Source organism: Pezoporus flaviventris, unplaced genomic scaffold (genome assembly GCF_033815535.1).
Source record: "Pezoporus flaviventris isolate CSIRO_AGI_PZ_B2104156 unplaced genomic scaffold, CSIRO_AGI_Pfla_v1 ptg000036l, whole genome shotgun sequence".
In the NCBI taxonomy this organism is placed as follows: Eukaryota; Metazoa; Chordata; class Aves; order Psittaciformes; family Psittacidae; genus Pezoporus; species Pezoporus flaviventris.
Genome location: NW_026892584.1, coordinates 3978142 through 4000265, shown reverse-complemented (window position 1 = coordinate 4000265; position 22124 = coordinate 3978142). Strand labels below are relative to the sequence as shown.

Sequence of the window (22124 nt, the reverse complement as noted above, 5' to 3'; positions counted from 1 at the left end):
GTTTGCTCAGTGCTGTAAGCTAGTGCATCTCAGCATCAGTGTCCAGTGACAGCCTCCCATTTTGGTGGAACTCGATTGTAACAGGAGTAAAAGAAGAACATGAATTTGTGTCACATAAATTAAGTACAGGTAAGCAAGCACTGTAAAGAGAATTTACAAAAGAAAACTAGGGACTATGAGTGAAAGAAGTCAAGGGAAACCAGAGAAGGAAAGAAGGCAGGTGTTGCAGCATGTGTACGTTTGAAAGCAAAGGTGAGGATTTGGTGCCAGCAGGGCTGTAAGCCTGTAAATGGATATAAGAGAAGTCAGAATGTTGCTGGAGGCAGCATGAAGGGGTTTTTTTTTGTTTAGACATTAAGTCTAGTGTGGAAAGGAAAGATGGGAAACAATAAGACCAGAGACAAGCACTTGCATTGAGTTAACTAAGGCAGAAAGTGGCTTAGCTCTGGTAGCTGGAGAGTAGTCCTCTTGTTCTTTCCCCTTTAGCTCTGCTTGAGGCTTCTCAGCAGCATGCTTTTTCCTGTGATGAAGGTAATAAGGTTTGATTAAAAAAAAGTAAGAGGGAAAGGTCTGAGATCTTGCAATAAAACATTTGGCAATTGTGAAGTTGACTTTGCAAAGCATCACAGGTATGGAGTACAAAGCAAAGCATTGCTTTGGTTTGCAGAGGTTTATTGTTTCAGACAGATTGTATCTCTTGTGAAACGCAGCCTGGTACTAGGAATGGGTGAGCTTCTGGCCTCAGTCCTGGTGACACATCCGGACGTCACAATTTTGGGCCTCTTCCTACCTAACAGGGCAGGAGTTATAAAAGAAGAGAATTCTCCTTTTACAGCACCTCACCCAACCAACCCCACAGCCCTGCAAAGCAATTTCTGGTCCTTGTCTTGCACCTTGAATGCAGTGACTCTTCTGTTTATCCTGCGTAGTCACTGGGAACCAGAGAGTTCAAGGAAATCACCCCAGAGACAGGCTTTCACTGTAATAGACAGAAGGAGCTTTACTTGGTATGTTGTGCACTCAGTACAGTGAGTAAATAAGGAACAACGTACTAACGATATGGCACAGGAAATTTGTGTGACAGTGATATGAAACCAGAGATTACAGGGGTATAAAATGAGAACAGAAATAAATGTTCTTAAATGAATGCAAAAGGTATTTCCTAGAACACTGACATGGAACTCAGACAAGGCTGCAGAGTATCTGCAGATGAAGCCTTTCCCTGGGCGCAGGCTGAGTGCACAATCCTGCTCCTGTTACCTTTGTAGCTACCAAAATAAGCCCAATCTATGTAAAACATTTGGGTACGATTCATGCCATCTAATCTTAATCTTAGTAAAGTCAACATGCCTGTTGGTTAGTTTGTACTTTAAACTGTTTTTGTGACTTCAGAAATGCCCTAAAGTTTTCTGGTCCTTGAAGTTCTGATTAGCCTATCTAAAAGCTAAAGCAGCACATGTTGCCTCTTTTGGTTTCTTGTATTGATTGAAGTTCTACCCATATCGATATCCAATGCAATCTCCACTGATTGCTCACTACTATTCTTAACTTTTCTATTACTAAATAATACACTTAGGCCTCCTGAAAGACTTCAAACTAAATGATAGATTGCATCTCCAGCTTTACCTCTTAAACATTATTGCTGGCCTTGCCTTTTGGAATCACAGTGCTGATTGCCCAGCACTCTGCCTTCCCTGGCTCTCTGCTTTCTCTTGCAGGAGGTTTATGGCATGTCTGTCCCACTCACCCCACCTCCCTTCTGAATCCAGTATTTCTTAGCCACATCCCCAACAAGCGCCTTCATTTTGACCCTGCTGGTATGATCACATACATCTCCATTGACTCCAGCAAGGGAATTGCCCTAGGAAGGCATGACTCTCTGTCTACCTTTGGTCCCTGCTAGCTTTGGCAGCTCTGTAACTTGCCCTTGTTTAGCTCTAGTTCATCCAGCAAACACTTTTCACTATTAGGAGCACCTGCACCTTTAACATCAGTTCAGCAGTGTGTATCTGCCCACTGCAAATTATTCTGAGTTAGCTAGCTATTTCTCTCTCATGTTTTGCCTCAATCCCCAATTGCAAATTCCGAGGCAGGGATTCTCTTTTTGCATAACATTTCAATGTAACTCACAGTATCGAACAGTGGGTCTGTTCTTCCATTAGGATTCTTAGTGTTAGTGTAAGCCCACCTTGCAATAATGTGGCCCATGGATTTTGTGTCTCTGACACTGCCAAACACTCTGTGCCAACCTGAACGCTGACTTCTGCAGCTACAGGAACAGATAAAGGAGGAGGGGTATTTTTGTAAGTAGTGACACAGGAAAAAAAACAGCTCACACAAATTAACACTGGGCTGTCAGGCTGTCTACAAAGCTGATCCGCTGGCTTAATTTTAAATGTCTGTAGTAGCTGCAACTATTTTTCAAACTGAGGAAAGGTTAGTCAGAGCTCAGCGCAACTCTGAAATAAAGACCCAAACTCATCTGAAGATTCATGGATGATATTAATTGATGTTTAAAATGAATGCCTCTATTTGCAGGAATCTGCAATGCAAACTAGGAGTTCCAGAAAGTAATGCATATTATAATTAGGGCAAGCTTTTAAAGATGCTTTGAAGTCTTAAACATTTTTTGAAATTCAAATGTGGGATGGAAATAAAGGAATCTACACAATAAAGGGGCATTAAATTATGTCCCCCAAAATTTCACTGTTTTATAGATGTAAATATATGCCATAATTAGTGGTAAGTAACATGAGGACGATAGTTAAGTTTATTCCTATTCTTATTCAAAACAGCTGTGGCATGAAAAATAATGCTCTTTCTCTTTGTGATACACTGGAACAAGCAATTTACCCATGTAATCGGTGTTCAGAAATGGCTTGTGCCTGTGGCCTCCTCCCACCCCCTCCTGAATTTATCCCCATGTGCCTCCAGCCGTCTTAAAAGGTACAGAGGAGAGTCTTTGTGCCCTTTGTGGCTATGGCCACAATTGTGGCTACTGCCTTTTTTCATTTCTGTCTATTTTTACATGTAATTTATATTGCATAATCTAGAATGTTGGATTTCCCTCCGCACACACAGACACACATGCACACTCGCCAGCTTTGACTGGCAAATGATCTGCAACTCACAAATGGGATCTGTAATGTGAACGGCTCTACGGCCAGCATGCAAATGTATGCAAAACAAATTAGATATGGAAGAAAGTAGACATCCATTTTCTTGTCCCCATCGCAACCCTCTCGGTGCAGGGAGCTCATGTGGTGCCTGTGGAGGAGCCCTTCACAAATTGATGCAGGGGCATTAGTGCTAGAGGCTGGATAATGAGTGGAAGGGCCCAGCAGCTGGGAAGCCAGAGCAGCTTGGCCTGTCCATCACAAGCACAACCATGTGGCAGACCTGGATGCGATTCCTGAGCTGCAGCGTAACGCGCAGCGAAACGTGCCAGCGACCCAGATGCTCCCGCTGGAAAAACTTGCTTCACAATTTGGAATCTCTGCTCTTTGATCGCTCTTTGGAGAGGAGGGGGAAGGGAGCATGATGTGGTCATATGAGTAACACACCTCTCTGCAGTCAGCAGTTGTTAAAGCCTATGTATTGTTAATAAGTGACCTTCTGTGCTTAATGTTAACTACTGAATGCCAGCATAGATTGCTCTGGCCCTCCCCAAATCCCACTGTTTCCAGTAGGTGCTGTTTTCCTTCTACTCAGCAGGAAGGATTTAGACTCGACTCAGCAATTTTTGCTGGAGTTGCTTTTTTGTTAGCCAAAGCTGTTATTATTGCACAAGTGCTCTACCCTCTGCCCCCCACCTTTAACACAGAGCCTAAGAGCTCTTCCAAAGACAATGTGAAGATCTTGGTTTAATTATTTATTTTTACTCTATTTTGGTTGCAGCTGGATCTGTTTTGGTGCTTGCTCTGGCAGAGACTTCTCCAAGCAGCATGTCAAACACTGGGTGCTCTTAATATTTGATATTTTCAGTGCTATCCATTGACAAGCTATGATTTATTAATGAGTTAATCATGCTCTTTCACAACCACTGTGGATAGGGTGCCAGAAAGCTGAGTGCTTCTCCCACCTCCAAATGCATTCAGTTAATATAAATTTCAGCTCTTAGAAAGAGAGCAAAATTAGAGTTTTACTCTTGAAAGAATAAAAAATAAATTCCAATTGTGGTTTTAAGTTCTTGGGGTTCTTTCCCTAAATTACATAGATCTTGTATTTTTAAATTCAATGAGTAAATGGACTCCTGTTCATCACATGTGATCGTACCATTTTTGAAGTGCCATAATATTTGAAATCATGCAAATATATTTGGAATTCATAAGTTTATTTGTCTGTATGTGCTACAGCAGTGCTCACCAACCCTAAATCCTGGAGCCATGGGTCAGAGCGTAGTTGCATGTGAAGGTGTACAAAAGGGAAAGCTGGTTTAGAGCCCAGGAAGACACTCTGTTCAGATCCGAGTCTGAACTGCAAGAGAACAGATACAGAGAAAGTACCGAGGAAATAATGAGACAAAGGTGGTTGCAGCATGGGAGGCTGCCAACAGCACTGCAGAATCTTGACTGTTGTCACATTTTGCACAGGGTTCATTGGAAAAGAAAATTGTAAGGAAAGGGTTAATTGAGGTTAATAAGATATATCACTATATTGCAGTTTCACTAGTATTACATTTATCTAGTCTTGCTACTTCTGTATTATTATAGGCACTGAACCTCACTAAGTAACATGGCTCTCTGGACAATAAGCCTACTTGAACTAGTGCATGCCTGTTAGTTATATATTTAGCTTGGTTAAGAAAAAGACCCCAAGTAATTGCGATTCCACCACATCTGAAAATTCTGCCAATATTTCATTGCCATCAGGGTTACCTGCTTCTGCCTTGTTTCTCATTTAGCTTTAGCACAGCTTTAACTTTCTGTCTTCTAATGTCCTTTTCTGCAAGATCTAATCTATCAGAAGACTTCTTCCCCATGTAGCAACTTGTAGGCTATGACAAAGTCGTGGAAAAACTTCCCTTGGAAAAAGTAAGTAGATGGAGTTTCATTAGTCATTCACTACAAAGGATGTTTTCCAGACCTGAACTCATTCTTGTAACTCCTTTCTGAACACTTTCCAATTTTCCAACATCCTTTCAAAAATGTAGACACAAAAACTGGAATCAGTACTGTAGTAAGAAGCCTGCTAAATCTGAATGCTGGGGTAACGCATCACCTTATTCCTGCTCAAAGCTACATCTACAATTCCTGTAGCCAGAGCAATGACCGTTTTTAGCACAGCCTTTTTTAGCCTCATAACCTTGGGTGGAGGGAAGAAACTGAATTTTAGTTGTGACCCACTTCGGTCGGTTCAAGGAATGCAATTCTGCTTTCAGGTGTATGTGTTCAGACAACCCCCTTGCTGTGTGAGCCATGACAATATAATTAGCAAGTCCCACACCATCGTGTTTTAACCCAAGTTTTGTGTTTTACCACCAGTGAAAGTTTTTCCTCCTTTTCTAAAGCAATTCAGCATGGAACAAAGCTTTCAACACCTGGTTCAGAATGCTCCCTTTTAGCAACTATAGGCACTCCTCCCCAGTGTTCTTGTACTCAGCCTCCAGTGAAGAAGTTTGAACCCAGACTGAAGAGAAAGATTTGTTTTAGTATGTGAGAACAGACAAAATTCTTTCAGCATTGAAAGAGGCTTTGGTGAAGCCTTCATTTAAGAGTATTTGATGTTGCCAGCTCTTAGGATTTTTATGTTGGTGTTATGCTTTTTGGAGGAGTCTGAAAGCTTCAGCTCTCAGCAGTCAGTAATTCGTTTTACATGAAAACTGTTGTTTTCAAAGAAGGACAGAGTTTTCTTCTTAAACACCTTTGTTATGTGCTACACTCAAAATAAGCAAAGTGCAAATAAAGACAATTCACATCTAGATTATTATCATGGGACTTTTACAACAATGCCATGATTGCATAAAAGTAAATCATGACATTTGCGTTATAATTTCAAGTGTTCCTCATTCATACATCAGGGCCCCAGCCTGTAATTTTTGTGTACACAGGACTCCTGGTGATTTCAGCGCATGAGTTGGAAGATGTGGGAGTGATCAACAGGGTGCCAGATGGCCACATGTGTTACTTTTCAGGTTAAATGTCAGCATGTAAATACAACAATTGGTTTTTTTTCAGTGGGTTTCAAAATCAGAAGGCAGCGGATAAGAAGTTATTCCTTTTCTTAACTCTATAGTTGTTACTGAAGCTTGAAATGTAAGGTGTGTGCGGCTGCCTCTGGCAACATGAAATTGTGAGGAGTGTTTTAGTTACCGTTTCTTAAATATTTTGCCTGTATCTGAAAGGAAAAAAAAGGAAGAAAATATGTTCCTAGTAAAACTGTATTTGTTTGAGCAGCAGGAATAGCCACTTGTAAAGATGGTATTATTATTGTTTATTGTTGTTGGTTTTGTAGTTGCTGTTATTAACAGGGCAATTGTTTTATAAGAAATCCCCATTTTTCAGGCACTCCGGAGGAGCCGCTGTGGCATGGCTGATGGCTGCTACAGTTTGTCATGTTTAGATGTTTGTCATGTTTCGATTGCAAACCAGCTGTGCTGGCAAATTGCTTATTTACAATTAGCTCAGAACAATTTCTTACAGCTCCCTGTGAACACGCTGCTTTAGATGTACATTAAACATTAACTACTGACCACATGCAAAACGTGCAAGAAACAAGGTGTAACAGCGATAGGATTTCTTTCTGTTATGCAAAATACATGACTATAGGGCTGTTTGTTTGTGTTACTGTGTGTAAACCTCAGGAGACTTCTCCACTGATTAATTTACCAAAGCCAGCCTGAAGTAATCTTAGACCTGTGTCTTCTGTGTACCACAAACTCGCTCAGTCTGTGCTATTATCAGCATATTGCCTCAGAATATTGTACCACAAATAAGGACTGTAGACACTAAGTAGAATTAATGAGTTGTTGCCTAGTTAAAAATTAAATAGCAGTTACAAATGACCTGAGCTATAGTGAAGGCAGGATTATAAATGTTCCACACTAAGTAGCAAAAAGTCATAGACTCACGAAATGGTTTGGATTGGAAGGGACCTTAAAGCTCATCCTGTTCCAACCCCTTGCCACAGGCAGGGACAACTTCCACTATACCAGGTTACTCAAAGCCCTGTGCAACCTGGCCTTGAACACTGCCAGGGATGGGGCATACATAAAATTGGGTTTATAAAAAGTCTCAAGGCAGACACAAAGGTATCTGTCAAAGTTTTTATGTTTTGTGTAATTTTTATAGTAGCAATAAAACCAATCGGAGCTAGACTTGCAAGTGAAAGAGCTGCCAAAGAGCACTTCCCCTGCTACAATGCTCATCTAGGAGTAAGATAAAAATTCAGGCGCTTCTTAGATGTTACGCTGCAGTAGCTGATCAGCTATTTCCACATAAAACGAAAACCCTGCCCACTTTCTCCCTGGGCACCAATGATGTCAGCAGAGCTAATGCCTGAATCAACAAATCCAGCTGTGGATCTCCCTAGACTCCCCCTGTATCCATATTAGTGCTCTTTTAAGTTGAGGGCTTTTGAAAATGGATTCATGATTACAAAGAGCACAGTGGCAGAACAGCTTCAGTGCTGCTGCTGCAGGCCCAGGAGGCTGGGATCAGCATGTGACCTGTGCTGCTGCTTTGCAGCCAAATTAGTCATGCTGTGCACAGGACTTGGATTTGGATATAAATAATTAAAGGTAGCACTGTTCCTCACTTGATCCTGCAAGCCTCCGTCTCTGTTTCGAGATATCAGAGGCAGCTGTACAGCTGTTCAGGCTGCAGAGAAACACTGAAAGAAATGAAATACTTGCAGTAATATTTTATTGGCGCAGAGGCACGGCTCACTGTGCACACAGCTCCTGTGGAGCCTGAGTTGCATCATACAGCTCCCTGAAGTCAAGTATTTTGCTGAATCAGGGCGATATCATTTGACAGAGTCTTATCAGAGATCAATTCCCATGTTGTGCAGCTGCCTCCCTTTGCTGTGAGGATTTCATTGCTTTAAGAAAGGCAAAGGAGAAAGTGAGAGCTGTGTCCCCTCAGGAGCAGGATGGCTGGTTCAGCTGAGCCTGCAGGGCAGGTTTCCTCCAGAGGAGTTGGCTCTGGAGCCAGGCTCCTCGCGGGCAATCATTCCCTTTGCTCCAGGGACTTCATCAGCTCTCTGCCAGAGAAGAACATCACCTGTAGCCCAGAGAAATCCGGGGTTGTCTTTTGTTGTTTAAAGTTTGATGAAATTGTTACTTCCCTTGGGTTTCTGCTGCAACAATTAGGCAGGCACTTTCCTGACAGACTCTTTCCACTGTCATTGTTGCCACTGTAACACTCCCCCCTCTCTCCCTTATTTCTGAACAGTGAGCTGGTTGGTTACAGCTTATGCTACTGACACTGCCAAGTGAAAAGTAAGTTCTTCAACATCTATTATTCTTTCCCAACAGGCTGACTTAAACTGCAACATTCAAGATGATACAGGAGCATTTTACGGCGTCACTAGTCAGTACGAGAGCTCAGAAAACATGACAATCACCTGTTCCACCAAAGTCTGCTCATTCGGAAAGCAAGTAGTAGAAAAAGTAGAGGTGGGTGTTGTGATGTGTGGGATGATTCTCTGTTTCCATTTCATTCCACTGAGGCTTTTCTCTCTCTTTGCCTTTACTTTGGTTTTATCTGGATTTTATTTTCTTCCTCTAATCCTTCCTGAAAGAGTATTTTCCTTCCAGGCAGTGTTTGGGTTCATTTTAAGCACTGTGTGAATGGTGACACTACAGTTACCTGTACAGAACTGTATGGCATGGTCAGGTAGCTAGGTGGCTTACTGTATAACAGTACTGCAGCTGTCTAACTTGCCTTCTCTGTATTAAGCCTCACACCCCCATCTGTTATCTCCAATACAGTTTCTGCACAGGAATTTTAGCCTATAGCTGCAGGTCAAGCCTTTGGAGATGCCCTGGTTGTGGTTTATGCCCTTCTTATGCTAAATATATTTTCTGTGCATGGTGACCATATGTTTTCCACCATTTCCCTTATTCCAAGAGTAAAGAAGGCTCCAAATCCCCACAAGCCACAGAGTAGCTCACTGAGCAATTGGGCAGCAGGAGTCCAAGAGCCACAGCCTTCCCCTCCTTCGGTCCCTTGTGAGTCCCTGCAATCTAAATCAGGGACTCAGCTTTCTTCCAACTGTAGTCTTGCATCTTTTTGTAATGCATAAATCACCTATTACATCATGCAATAATATAGCTATGTGTGTATATTTATGCATAAACATATAAGCTTATTTATTTTTGCTGTTCCCTTTGGAGACAGTTGCCTTGAAACTACTATAAAATCATCTTAACATAAAGATTTCTGCCCAGTTCATTTTTACTTGACTCGGACTTAACCTCTCTGTAAGACTCAGCTGTTCAGTTTTTAATTTACAGGTTAGAGAACAAGTAGTGATACCATAACTTTACATAATTAAGGGCCCTTGATTTTTTAGAGGGAGTTAGCAAGCAGGTGCATGTGTGTCTGAGAGCCACTTTCTCATTTTCTCTGTCTAGACAAAGAAAGAAAAAAACCCAGATTTAGCATTTACTTTTTTGCTATTTTTGAATTATCATAGTCTAAACACAATTTTTTTCTTTAGACTGAATATGCAAGGTTTGAGAATGGCCGATTCGTGTACAGAATAAATCGCTCTCCAATGTGTGAATACATGATCAACTTCATACACAAGCTGAAGCATTTACCAGAGAAATACATGATGAACAGCGTGTTGGAAAATTTCACAATTTTATTGGTATGGACTCACTTTTTGGTTTTCCATCTCTAAAATTCTTTCAGGCTTTGCAAGGCTTGCTTAACTTGTAATATTTAGAACCAGTTTCCAAATCCCTTGGTCTTGTTGCTTACTAAACAAATCATCCCATTGAGTTCAGAGTAGTACTCTTGGAACAGTGAGCTATAGACACTGAGGATGAAAAGCTAAGCTGGCTGAGAACATGCACATCTTTGTTACTTTCAAAACAGCTTACTGCTCACTTTTTCTCATACCAGCCTCTATTTGGTGTTTGTAGAGAGACTGAGGCAGTAACCTTGAACCAGCCCATTCATCTGGTGTCTTCTCACTGTCAGTTTAAAACTGCAAATGTCACTGGTGTTAATTAGTTCTTGGGCCAGGAAGGCATGCAGTAATGGCTACACCCAACAGGTAATCTAAAGCATGAAGAAAAGGCCACATGGTGGCCTTTAAGCCAGTTTCATCCAGCTACCCAGCTAGTTTTCACGTGGCTTTGTGGTGGCATCTCAGCTAAGTACTTGGAGCCATGTGCTGCTGCTGCCACCACAGGATTCAGGAAGGACTGAGGGTTGGTGGCACAGGAATAGCTAGGACAATGAGCACAGTGTCATGCGCTGCCCGATCAGCTGCCTTTGGCAAGCAAACACAAGGTGACAAGGGCATGCTGGTTTCTGTCTGCTGAAGTGGGGCTCAGGTGGAGGAAGGCTGAGCCAAGGCCACTTGGTGGTGGCTCATGGCCAGGCAGCCAGGATGGGGTGAGTGTCAGTGCCCTCTGCCAGGAACACCAGCACACAACCATGGAGATCGGTTTAAATTGCCAAAGAGAGCACAAGAGGACACATTTAAAACAGGCACATCTGAAGATTGTCTAAATTAAGCCACTCATCTCTTGTTTTGGCCTTGGTGTTTCCAAGTTTCTAATATATGATTTACCTCTTCCTTCCCCTCAAACAGGTTGTAACAAACAGGGATACACAAGAAACCCTGCTCTGCATGGCTTGTGTATTTGAAGTGTCAAACAGCGAACATGGAGCACAGCATCATATCTACAGGCTTGTAAAGGACTGAGCAGTTATTTATATATACACTTCATTTCACTTCTTTATCAAAACACAGACTGTAAACCTCAACACTAAGTGGCAGTGCCTCTGGCCCAACTTTCACCCACATTTTTCTAAAGCCTGTTTTCGTGAAGTCATTTTTAATGTGTTCATATATAATTGTAGCTGTGAAATTCTAGTACAGTTGTAAAAATTATTTCTAAAACTAAGTGTTCTTCAAATTTGTAACCACAGTTCCTTGGGAAGACTGTATTTAAGAACCTACCGCCTCTGTCTGTGGAGGCCTATTTTTAATTCTGATTGATAGAAAAATGTATGACAGAGCATTTGCCATGGGGAAAAACTGACAGCGCATGTAAGAATTTCTTTTGGGTTTTTTTCCAACATGAAATACTTGTTTTACAATGCAAGTGAAACTGAAATGGATCTTTAGCTATAACTGTAAATGAGTACACAAAGTTAATAATCTTTATAGAATTATCTTTGTAACTAATTAGGGTGGAAGATATGGACGAATGTAATTCACTAAATTATTTTGTAAACTGAAACATTTTTCTGTTTGAAACCAAATGAAAACTATAGCCTTAAGAAATGCCTGATAGAAACAAACCGGTCCTAAAATTAGGCAAATTTTGTATTTTTTTCTCAATGCTAAAACTAATCTTCTAATCCATTAAACTTTCAAACAGGTATTGCAGAGAAAGAAATGTCATCCCTTATCCCTAACATATCTAGTGTATTTTAAAAGAGTATAAAGTTGTATTGTACTAATATGAAAATTTGATTATTTAATGAAAAAGATGGTTCATTTTGCAATAAGTAGGTAAATACTGAAGATTTAGACTTGCATTATATGTAGTCTTGTGTGTGCGGTTATATTTTATATGGACGACAATGTTTTCTAATAAGTTGAGCAAAAAACTTGCAACTCTGAAATTAACAGGAACGGAAATTGACATTGCGACAGCATCATGTAGTTTGTAAATGGAAAGCAAAACACTTATGTGTTTGAAAGAAGAGTATGTTCATCTCTGAAAGGATCAACAGCTTTAATATCTATGAGACGCTAGAAAAATCACAACCAACATCAGGCAAAAAGACTGGAAAGTGGAGAGATTTCTTCTCCTTTTCCTCTTCGTCATGGTGCTCTTACACCTCTCCCAGTTGTCTCTCCAGTTCTGACTGGCGAAGACCTTTTATGAAACAAACAAACACATACGTACCACAGGGGGTCTGATGTCCTTTTGCATCCAGATGTGGTAATACTCATTCTTCTAATTGATGTATTCAGGGAAGACTCCAGGAAGTGAAGTACAGCTGGAGGTATTTTAATACTGTGAGGATTTGAACCATGGATGTCGGTATGAGTGATTGTCTGAGGTATGCACACGTGAGAGAACTAGTCTCATTCCTCCTGGCTACACCAGAGAGTGTTGCTCAGTGTCTTTTCTGCTGCTGCACACCCAGCACTGCCCCTCAGTTCCCCAGGCAGTAGTTGATTCAGCAGGTGCTGGGCCAGCAGCAGGTTCTCACACAAAACATTGTCTGAAAGGCTGAGGACTGCCCGGCCAAGCACAAGCCACCTTAAAGATCAGTCCTGAGCTATCGGAAGAGTGTGTTCTTAGGAAGGTCTTTTGCAGTCCTGAATCAAAGTTAATATTTAGCAGGCCCCTTCTCCCTACCCTTCACCAGTATGTGCCCATGCACAATTTAAGTCTAGAATTTACTCCCAGGCACAGTGCTGTAGTCTTCAAAAAGCCAGTCTATTTTTTATTATTATTATATTTCTGCATAGTGCTTTCTGTTACAATTGCCCTTAGTCAAATTATCTAGACTTAGAATATAGCAGGCTCAATAGTCAGATCATGTTCATACTTAACTCTGGTGAGGACCCTGGTTAGAGGACGATACAACCATCCCTAAGGAGAAGGGTGCCTGCTTAAATTCCTTAGCCTGCCGCTGATCCCGCTCTCAAGGGTGGATCTCTGCTGTGATGTCCAGCTGTTACCTGCTTGTGGATATTAGGGCTGATGATCTTTCAGTTTATATTCCATGAACTGAACAGAGAAATACGTCCATGGTAAGGTCTCTTTTAACACTCATTTTGAACACTAACAATCACATCAGGAAAAGCACTGCATTGTAACAGCCTAACGGTAGCCCTTTATTCTAAGCACTTGGTGTTACAAGTCAAAAACTACTTTTTTTTTTGTTTGTTTTATTTTGTTCTAAAGTTGTCTTTTATTTAGCGTTTGAATTATGGGTTTGGTGATCTTTTATTTTTTTTTATAAGAAGCAAACTTTTTGAGGCATATAAGATATGTAAGTCAATCTGCAAAACCAGGTACAGGTTTTTTAATAGGAGCTGGCACACTACATATGCCATAACCATAGGGTATAAAGTCACACTGTTTATTGGTGTTCACATATGTAATATTAGGGAACCTACTTCCATTGTCTTTTCTTTACACTTCTGTAAATGATCCATACCCTGTATATGTTAATTCTTAAAAGCCTTAATCCTTCAACTGTTCAGTGTGGGGTGTGTAGTCCAACAGGCTGCCTGTAAACTGTGAGCTCTTTTGTAAGCTGGAAGTACTTATCTTGTTACTGTTACTTTTTTGTAGGAACCTTTTAATTGAGAGCTGCCAAAGCATTACAATATGCAGTGCCTTAGCATTATATTAGAAGTACCTTCAGCCTCTTAACGTAAATCCTATATATTGTTTTATTAATTGGTTCCATTTAAAAAAGAAAGAAAATCTGTATTTTTTCCCACAGAAATGCTCTTTGACTGCTTGGTCTAAACCAACCTTCTGTACAAGTCAGTCCCATCACTACACAGTTAAATGCCTATACCAAAAGGAAAGGTTACAGATTCTTAGTTCTCCGTGCAAAAAGAATTGTATTAATAAATGCTGCCTTTTTAAATTTCATGACCAAATAACTAATTGTGACTCTTCTGCACTCTAGCATGAAAGTGCCTTTGGTTTGAAATTCCAGCTTAGAAAAGTGCTGCCATAATAATGACAATTTGTAGAGAGACCAAAAATACTTAGTTATCACCGTAATGCCTTTGGTTTATTGGAATAAGTTGAATCTACAGGCCTCCATTCACAAAAGAGCACCATTTCTAGCAAAGTATTTTTGCTAATGATCAACCTGCTGAAGAATAATCTACTGTTTGCCATTTCTGACAGCATTGCAAACCAGCAACTGATTTGTCTGTGATACAAAAGTGAAAATGCTTCAATTTATATTCTTTTCATCCAGTTGTGCATCTGCATAATGAGAGATCCATACACTGCAGAGTTTCAGACAGTGGACAAATGTGACTTTATTGTTCTCCTGTAATAATATTTTGGTATCTGTGAAGTTTTGTTTAGACAGAAGATTTTGTTTACAAAGTTGTGCGTGCTGAAAGTCAGATGCATAAAACAAAATGGAAATGGAGAACAGAGAACAGCTAGGGTAAATGCAATTGTGTGTTTCTAAGCATTGAGATGTTGAGTGTGAGCGTTGGGGATGAACGTGCTGTTAGAGAAACTCTGGCCAGCACGTTTCAAAACACAGGGTTGTTTTGTTTTCGTCTTCTCCCAGATGATGTCTTGGAAAAAAAAATTAGCTCCTCTTAATACTCTATCTGTATTTCATACCTTCTGTGAACGGGGGCCATACTGTACAGCGCAACTAAAGGTGATGGGAAGAGGAGCAAGATTTAAGAAAACAATGTTAGAAAGAACAAATATCAGCAAAACCAAAAGCTGTCAGAAGGATTATGTAGTTGTGAATACAATTTTAACTTGATTTTTAAAGTATTTGATGAAAACTAAGATTAACTTTTTATATATAGAAATATTGTGACACTGTGTGGTAAATATTGTGATAATTCAAGTTACCCATCTCTAAAATATTATTTTTGTTATTCCTTCAAGGTCTAAATCTCACTTACCTCTATAAGACAAGTAATCCTGTTGAAGTCAATGAGACTGAGGTAGGTCAAAGACACTTTCGCCCCACAAGTAGAGCAGATGTATTACCAAATTCAGCTGTGGTAGTCAGTATTTGTGATAAACCACACTTCTGTCTCGTTAAAATATTAAAATAAAAATAACGGTACCATTTTGTGCTGTTAAAAATTACTACTAACAAATGTAGTTTTACTTACTTGAATTCCAAAAGGATTTTATTTAGGTACTGCACCACTATTTTGAAGGAATTGCAGATCTAATGCCTGTTTCTCACTTTTCCTTTCACTGCAGCTACAGCTCATTAAGTAGGTCTGGCAGTAGCTTCCTCTCTTGACCTCCACAGGTTTCAACTGTGGAGCTATTTGAAATAATGAAGGGTGTACATTAATGTTGAATGTAAGTAACTGTCCAGTTCAAGGCAGATACAGCATTTGACGTACTAATCTAGATCTATTTATTTCTCCACTGCAAGTCCTAGGGCATACTTGTGTTCTGTAGCAGTTCCCCTAACACTTTTCCTGGATCACTCGCTCAGTCATACTGAGAAACCTTCTGTCAACCCTTTACTTTACCCATGCTGATACACGTACCCAGTCCCACAGCAGATGTGTATGACAGAGTCCAGTTTTGTACTTTTCTCAGGATGATCTCTTTTCCCCCTCTCATCTTTCATAACGAGACATTTAGCCCCCTGAAAAAGATTGAGGCTGGATAAGTCAAAGTACAAGAAACACTCTGGACATTGCCATCTTTTTAACTTTTCAGGTCATTCTTGCTGAGATCATGTAATTAGTTTTAGTGTGTAAATTAAATCTTAAATGCACTCAGTTGACTAAAAGGAGATGGATCCCTGTTACCTCCTTACAGAATATGTGGTTTTGGTTTTGTTTTGTTTTGTTTTTATGGGCCTCCTATTCAGGCTCATGACTGCAGACAAAAAATACAATATGTGCCTGAAAAAAAAAAAAAAAAAAAAAAGAATTTTATAACATTGAAAACCTGAATAGCCTTTAATTCTTCAGTACATTTTATGTAAAACAGGTTGGGGTTTTGTTTTGTTTTGGGGTTTTTTTGCCATGTGCATTTGTTCACATTTGTAAATGACTTAATGGAATTCTCACTTTATGTTTATTTGTGTAATGTGTATAAAATGGGTTTGTGACTTAAGCATATTCATATATGGTCAGTGGTTACTTTAATATTGTACTGCTGCTGGTAACTTTTGATGTAGAACTTGCCTTTTGACGATAAAGTACCTCTAGGTTAGACAGTGAGGGAAGGCTCTTTGAAAAAAGTGAATGTTCTCCAATGTTTTCTTAACATATTTGCAGAAGCTTTCAAAAGGAGTTTCAGTCAAACCTCTTGGCAGTACAGTATTCTTGTATTTGTTATTGTCTGTGTGTAGGTACTGGTACCTTTTTTTGTTTAAAATGTTTTAAGTGTTGGCTTTAAAGTGACTTTATCTTTAGTATGATAGTAATATGAAAATTATAGGTTTTGTGTGCAGAGAATTTTTTTATAAAGTGCTTTGTAAAAAAAAAAATGTATTCTAGCTTTCGCGGTACATATGTGTGATAACTTTAATATCCATGACAGTTAAGTGCAATTATTTCATCACTCTAAAAATGCTATTTTTGTGTCGGTTACTGCAGGTGTTTTCATGTCTTTGCAAAGTGACACATTTTGATGCCTTCTTGATAAAGTGGTAGAATTTTTGTAGCTTTCTAGAAACTTTGTATTCATACAGTATCGATTGAAAATAAAGAAAATGAAAGTGTTTTGTGCATTTAGCTTAATCTCTCATATCAATCACTTTCTTAATGTGGGGTACACCTTCCATAGGCAATAGCTGTGTATCTCCCCTTTAGGGGCATGGGACACCCAGCAGGGTTTAGGGAGGACACTCAAGGCTGGCACATCTGGAAGCTGTGTTCAGCAATGAGTCCGTATGCGTTCTGGCATTTCATCAGCAGGAAAGGTGACTGCCTCCCGCTTGTGTGTCTTCCTAAAGAAACAGTGGTGGATTTTTTTGAAACATTAATTTCTTCCAGAAGGACACTGAGCTCTGTGGGAACTGAGGTCCTAAAAATGTGACATTTTTCAAGGGACTGATCTCTTGTTTTTCTCAAACCACTTGCCCCCAAGCTAGCAGCTGTACCTGCTATGATGAGAAGATGAAATGGGATCAACTTGCCTGACACATTCATGAAGTGAAACCACCTAGCTAGGGAAAAAAGAAAAAAGGAGAGGGGAATAAGAGGGATATTCTGGATCAAGTGAAGTCAATGGGAACAGGACCAGGACTTGGCAGAGAAAGAAAAAATAAAAGTACATCTGGCTCCTCTTCTGCTTCAAAAGGAGAGCGGTGGCTTTTGAATAAACCACACACCCCTCCCACACACCCCAATGCTCCTTTTGGGTGGCAGATGTTCCGCTGCCATTTTTTAAATGCCAGCAGAGCATCCCCCATGTGCAAGATGAATGAGGTGAGAACAACACACAGATTTGGTCTGTTTTGACCCTGTTTTTTCTTCTTTGTTCCCCATTAATTATTCAGCTCCAGCCCTTTGAAGTGGGTTAGCTGTTTCAGAATTAACCCGATTCTTAATTAAGGTTCTGCTTCTTAATTAATTTAGGTTAAAAACCTTCCACCTTTGGGAAGAATGTCGTGCAGCATTTCAGGTTGGGTGTCCCCACATAACGCCATACCTTTACTTTATGAACAAGCTGCCTTCAGCAGAAGCCACGGCCTCTCCCTGGCTCAACACAGGCTGGTTTACAGGGGCAGGGAACAAAGCAGCCAGCCCAGTGAGCCCATGACACTTTCTGAAGTGTAGAATGATGAGCTCTATGTAGACCATGGACTTTTTTATTTCAAGAGACAGCCTATTTGACACTACAAATACAGAACACAGTGCTCACAAACCCAAGAGTAAAAGGAGGGTGCGGAGCTAAGCAGCATGTTAGCAGATGTCTACAGTCCTGTTCCCCCCCAGCTCTAGCTGTTCATCCCAACCCTGACCTTTCACAGCCTTACTATTATTGTCTGGGGCCCTGGGAGCAGAAGCAGCTCAACGATCTGTTACATCAAACAGCACTAACTTAGCAATGTTTTTAAAAACTCGCCTACCTTGTAGAGAGGTGTAACAATTAATTGGGTAATGGTTGGAAATCTCTATATGATTGCTGTTGGTTTGTGAGAGCTAGAGCTCTGCTGGAGACACTAGAAACTTGGGGAAGGTGGGAAGGGCAAGAGAGAGTGGGTAGAGTGACAGTACTAGGAATGGAAGGAAGAGGGAAACTAGAAACCCAGAGTGCAAGTGACTGTGAAAAACTTAGTAGCAGGGTATTGCTTTTCAAAGAAAATCAAAAGCTGACAACAGGAGAAAATAGGAAGGAAGAAAGAAAGAAAAGGATCATTTGAAGCCCCCCCCAACACCACCACCAAGTCCATCAGAAGAAGGGGGGAGGACTAAGACTGAGAAAAAAGTTACAACAAATCAGACATTCACCTTCTAGGTCAGTGAACAGAGTTGTCTTCCCCACCCCTCACCCCCATGTTGCTTCTTATTAGCCCTTTCCAGTTTGGGGACTTCTTATGCTCTTTAAACTTAAGGGAAGAGGCTTCTTTCTTGGGCCTCACTGCAGAGAACCAATAAAGCCCAAAATACCTCAGCAGGAAGGCACCCTGTAGCCTCCCTGGTAGATGAAGAGCTATCAGTTTGGTTTCAGTTGGAAAACAGTGAGCAAGACGGACAGCGTGAACATAAGCAGTAGTCACAAGAGTATCTGAAACAACCAGCTGAGCAAAGACACTTGAGTGCAAGTGACCAGTCTCAGGTTATCCAGCACTGGTCATTTCTCAAGGTACCTTCCTTCTGTATGTGTGTGGTTTTGGGGGTGTGTGCAGAGTCCATTATATGTTTAGGTTGATGAATTTCAAAAACATTGCTATCCTTGCCCCTCACTCTATCCTAGAGGTAAGAGTGTAAGCAGGCAACTCTGATACTATTAAATTGGAGCAGAAAACAAACAAAAAAGGTTATTTTTTTTTTTTTCTCATAAGTCTGTTTATACATATCTTTATTAACTGTTGGAGATGTCCACACAGAGGGAGCAGTTTTGGAGCCTTAGGCATTACAGCTTTTCCCTAACTCTGGTAAAGTCAGTGTCCCATTGAGGATGGTGGGTGGGGGCACCAGAGCAAATGATGCAGGAGCCACGATTTATGTACATGTCCCTTTTCCTTCCTCTTATGCAGTGCAAAGAGGGATTAGCTCATTACTAATACTTCTCTTGCAGTGCACTTCAGTGCTTTGCTTTGCTTTCTGGACCTCCAGCAAACACATGGCAGCAGCTTTCAGACTTGCTCTCTGTTTCAGCAGGGCTCTGAACTGCATGTGCAGCTGACTTTGCCAGTGGATTAACAAACTACAAGCTTTTTCTGCCCCAAGCATGTAGGTTTATAAGCCATATTTAAAGAACCTTGTCTTTTTATTTATTTTTTTTATTTGCAGAGCCCAAAGAGTAGGTTTGTTTTCCAGACTTTTAAAAATTCCTTTCTGCTAAGATCATATGTTCTCTTTACAGTGTTATCAGGGAATTTATTTTTTCCAAGATACTTGTCGTTTCTCATCCTTTCACCTGTGAGCATTATACTTGGCAAAATGCATTCAGGTTACAACCGTTCCCTTCAGTACACTACGAGAACACTTCCTTTTTGTTGCAGCTCTACATTACTTGAAGGGGATGGAGGGGAAAATACCTCCGTCCTTGTGATGTTTGGCCTTCCCATTAGTTTTAAACTGAACCCAAATATGACAAACTCATCCCATTCAACCACATCCCACACATACTACACCATTCACCAGCACAGAGAATGTGATGGCTTCGTTGTAAAATAGATGTATTGGTTTTATTATGACTATATTGTATTTTTAATAAGGTTTAATCTTAAGTTTTATCATCAGAACACCATGATGGGTACAAACTCGACACTGTAGTTCACCTCCAGAGGTTACAGCAATAATGTGGGAGACAAGCACTAGTCTCAGCAGGGTTTGTGCTCCCCTATCTCCTCCAATGATCTCCTGTTTTGAGGGAGGCGGTGGTGAGTAATGTTTGGGAGGTGCCCCAAGACTCTCCAGTGATAGGCTTTGGATAAGCGCGAAGGAGCAAGTAGACGTGGTGCAGCAACAAGCAACTTCCAAACCTTTTGGCTCCAAACCTTTTGGCTTTCCTGCCCTCTTTCACCTATCTCCTAGCCAGCAAAAAAAAACACAATGTTAAGTGGGCAGGGAACTAACAAACACATAAGTGGGGAGTCTCGAGGCCCCCATTTTTGTGGAATTTTTCTCCTACTGCTCTCTTCTCTGAAAGGCTGTCACTTGAGCCTAGGATCACCAGGCTACACTTCACTATGTGTGACGCACTACAGGACATGCAGAGCACTCAGACACAACTATGGCATCAGCTTGGCTTTTTTCCCCATGCAAATAAAACATCTTCCCATTAAGAATGTTGATGCTAGAAGTGCCACAAAGGTAACAGCCACTCCAAGAGAGCAAGTCTAAGGGCTCAAGAGCCACTGAGAGGAGACAAAGAGGGCAGCCATGGGTGGTCTGGCAGGCTGTCTCCATGCATCCTGCTCCAGGCCAGTGTGGTTCCTCAGCCTGGGAGAGGTGAGAAGCGTCTACCCCTGCAAACTGTAGTACCAAGGGAATAGGTACAAGCACAGTGGAGAAATTTAGCTTGACAATACCTGAACACTAATGGAAGGGAAGTGTTAACCATGGGCATTAGCCACGATATGAAGATGAAACTGAAGAAGTAGGAGGTAGGATAAAGGTTGTTTCAGAGAACTGCAGAGAAGGCTTTTCCAATACCTCTGGTTGACACATTAAAGAGCAGAGGCAAAAGTCAGTGTTAATCAACTGGAGGCAGCTGGAAAAGTATCAAAGAAAAAGGAATGAACCCAGAGAACCAGACTGAAGAAAGCGTACAGAGACCTCATTAATGTGAATTAATATGAATATGGCAAATAACCTTGTAGGGAACCACTGAGAGAAGAAGTGGAGAAAACTTCAGACAACCCCTGAAACACTGGAAGAACAAGTGTAGAGCTCTGTGTGTTCAGGTGGCTGGATAGTTGCATGTGACCATTGTCAGCATCAGAAGCTACTGCACAAATGAGGCTTTCTCAGGTGGGCCTGTGGGATGCATGGGAAAGCTGTGGATGCAGCAGCAGACATTTAGAGATAAGAGCGAGCTGGGAGGGGGTGTAGAGTTCAAGATGAGGGCTGCCCACAGGCTCCTTGCAAGGGAAGCAGATGGGAGGTCAAAAGGAGAAAGGAGGTAAAAGCCATGGAGATAGAGCTGCTCAGTATGGTCTGTTAGCTCCAGAAACCAGATCTTCCCTACTAGAAGAGTGTGTGGTGGTAAGAGGCAGCTTGGTATGCTTGTGTCTGCAAAACAGGGGGATGAGGGAAGCAATGACACTAACAGCTCTCCAAACACATACTCATGGCTGAAAAAAAACAACACGTCATCTGGAGCTTGTTTTCAGATGCCTGTTGACAAGACAGACAAGTATCTATGTGTAAGAGATGGTCACGATTGCAAACAAGATCTATGGACACTGATACCTTCACAATATAATTTAGAAATCTGCAGAGTGGATGGTTTGTTACCCTCACAGTCCCCAAACAACAGGCTTGTAATCATGTAATGGGGGTGTCCAGTTTCTTTAACAAACAGAAAGAGAGGAATTCTGTATAATATTTAAGCTTTCTGTTCAAAGGTTAGACACAAAGATTCTGTTCAGCCATTAGAAAAGTACCCGATGAGAAGCAGGGACTCTGAGCTCACAGTATGTGCTGCTCAGCTCTGCTGAAAACTAGGAAACAGCCTTGGTGCTGAGAGTGTGCACAGCCCCACATCATATAGGAAATGCCAGGAATACAGAGACGCCATAGTAAGAGGCGGAAGAGTAGAAACTTCTCTGCCAGCAAGTGGATAAAAAAGTCTGACCAAGATATAACCCAAAATGTCTTTAAAAGAAACATCCATTCTCACTCCCTTTCGTTTCAAAATTGTATCAATGAACTGGATTTAAGCCTACACATGATAACGAAGCTGTTTTTTTTGTGCTTATACGAAGTATTGCTTTGTGATCTGAACATCTGACTAAGTCCCTCAGCCTGGAAGGCTCATGCATGTTTGAAATGTTCTCCTTGAACCCTTTGCCAAAGCGGCACAAATCTCTGTAGATGCCAAG

At 40.9% G+C, this 22124-nt stretch overlaps 1 protein-coding gene across 8 annotated transcripts in view; it reads left to right on the top strand.

The window, feature by feature from the left end:
• Nucleotides 1-16638, top strand: part of TEAD1 (TEA domain transcription factor 1) — a 162249-nt gene extending 145611 nt beyond the window's left edge. For all 8 annotated transcript variants that reach the window (XM_061462900.1, XM_061462904.1, XM_061462899.1 and 5 more), the window contains 3 exons: nt 8477-8617; nt 9664-9816; nt 10771-16638. In XM_061462900.1, coding sequence (XP_061318884.1) covers nt 8477-8617; nt 9664-9816; nt 10771-10884 — 408 coding nt within the window. In that variant the 3' untranslated portion in view covers nt 10885-16638. The remainder of the gene's footprint in view (nt 1-8476; nt 8618-9663; nt 9817-10770) is intronic.
• The last annotated feature ends 5486 nt before the right edge of the window (nt 16639-22124 follow it).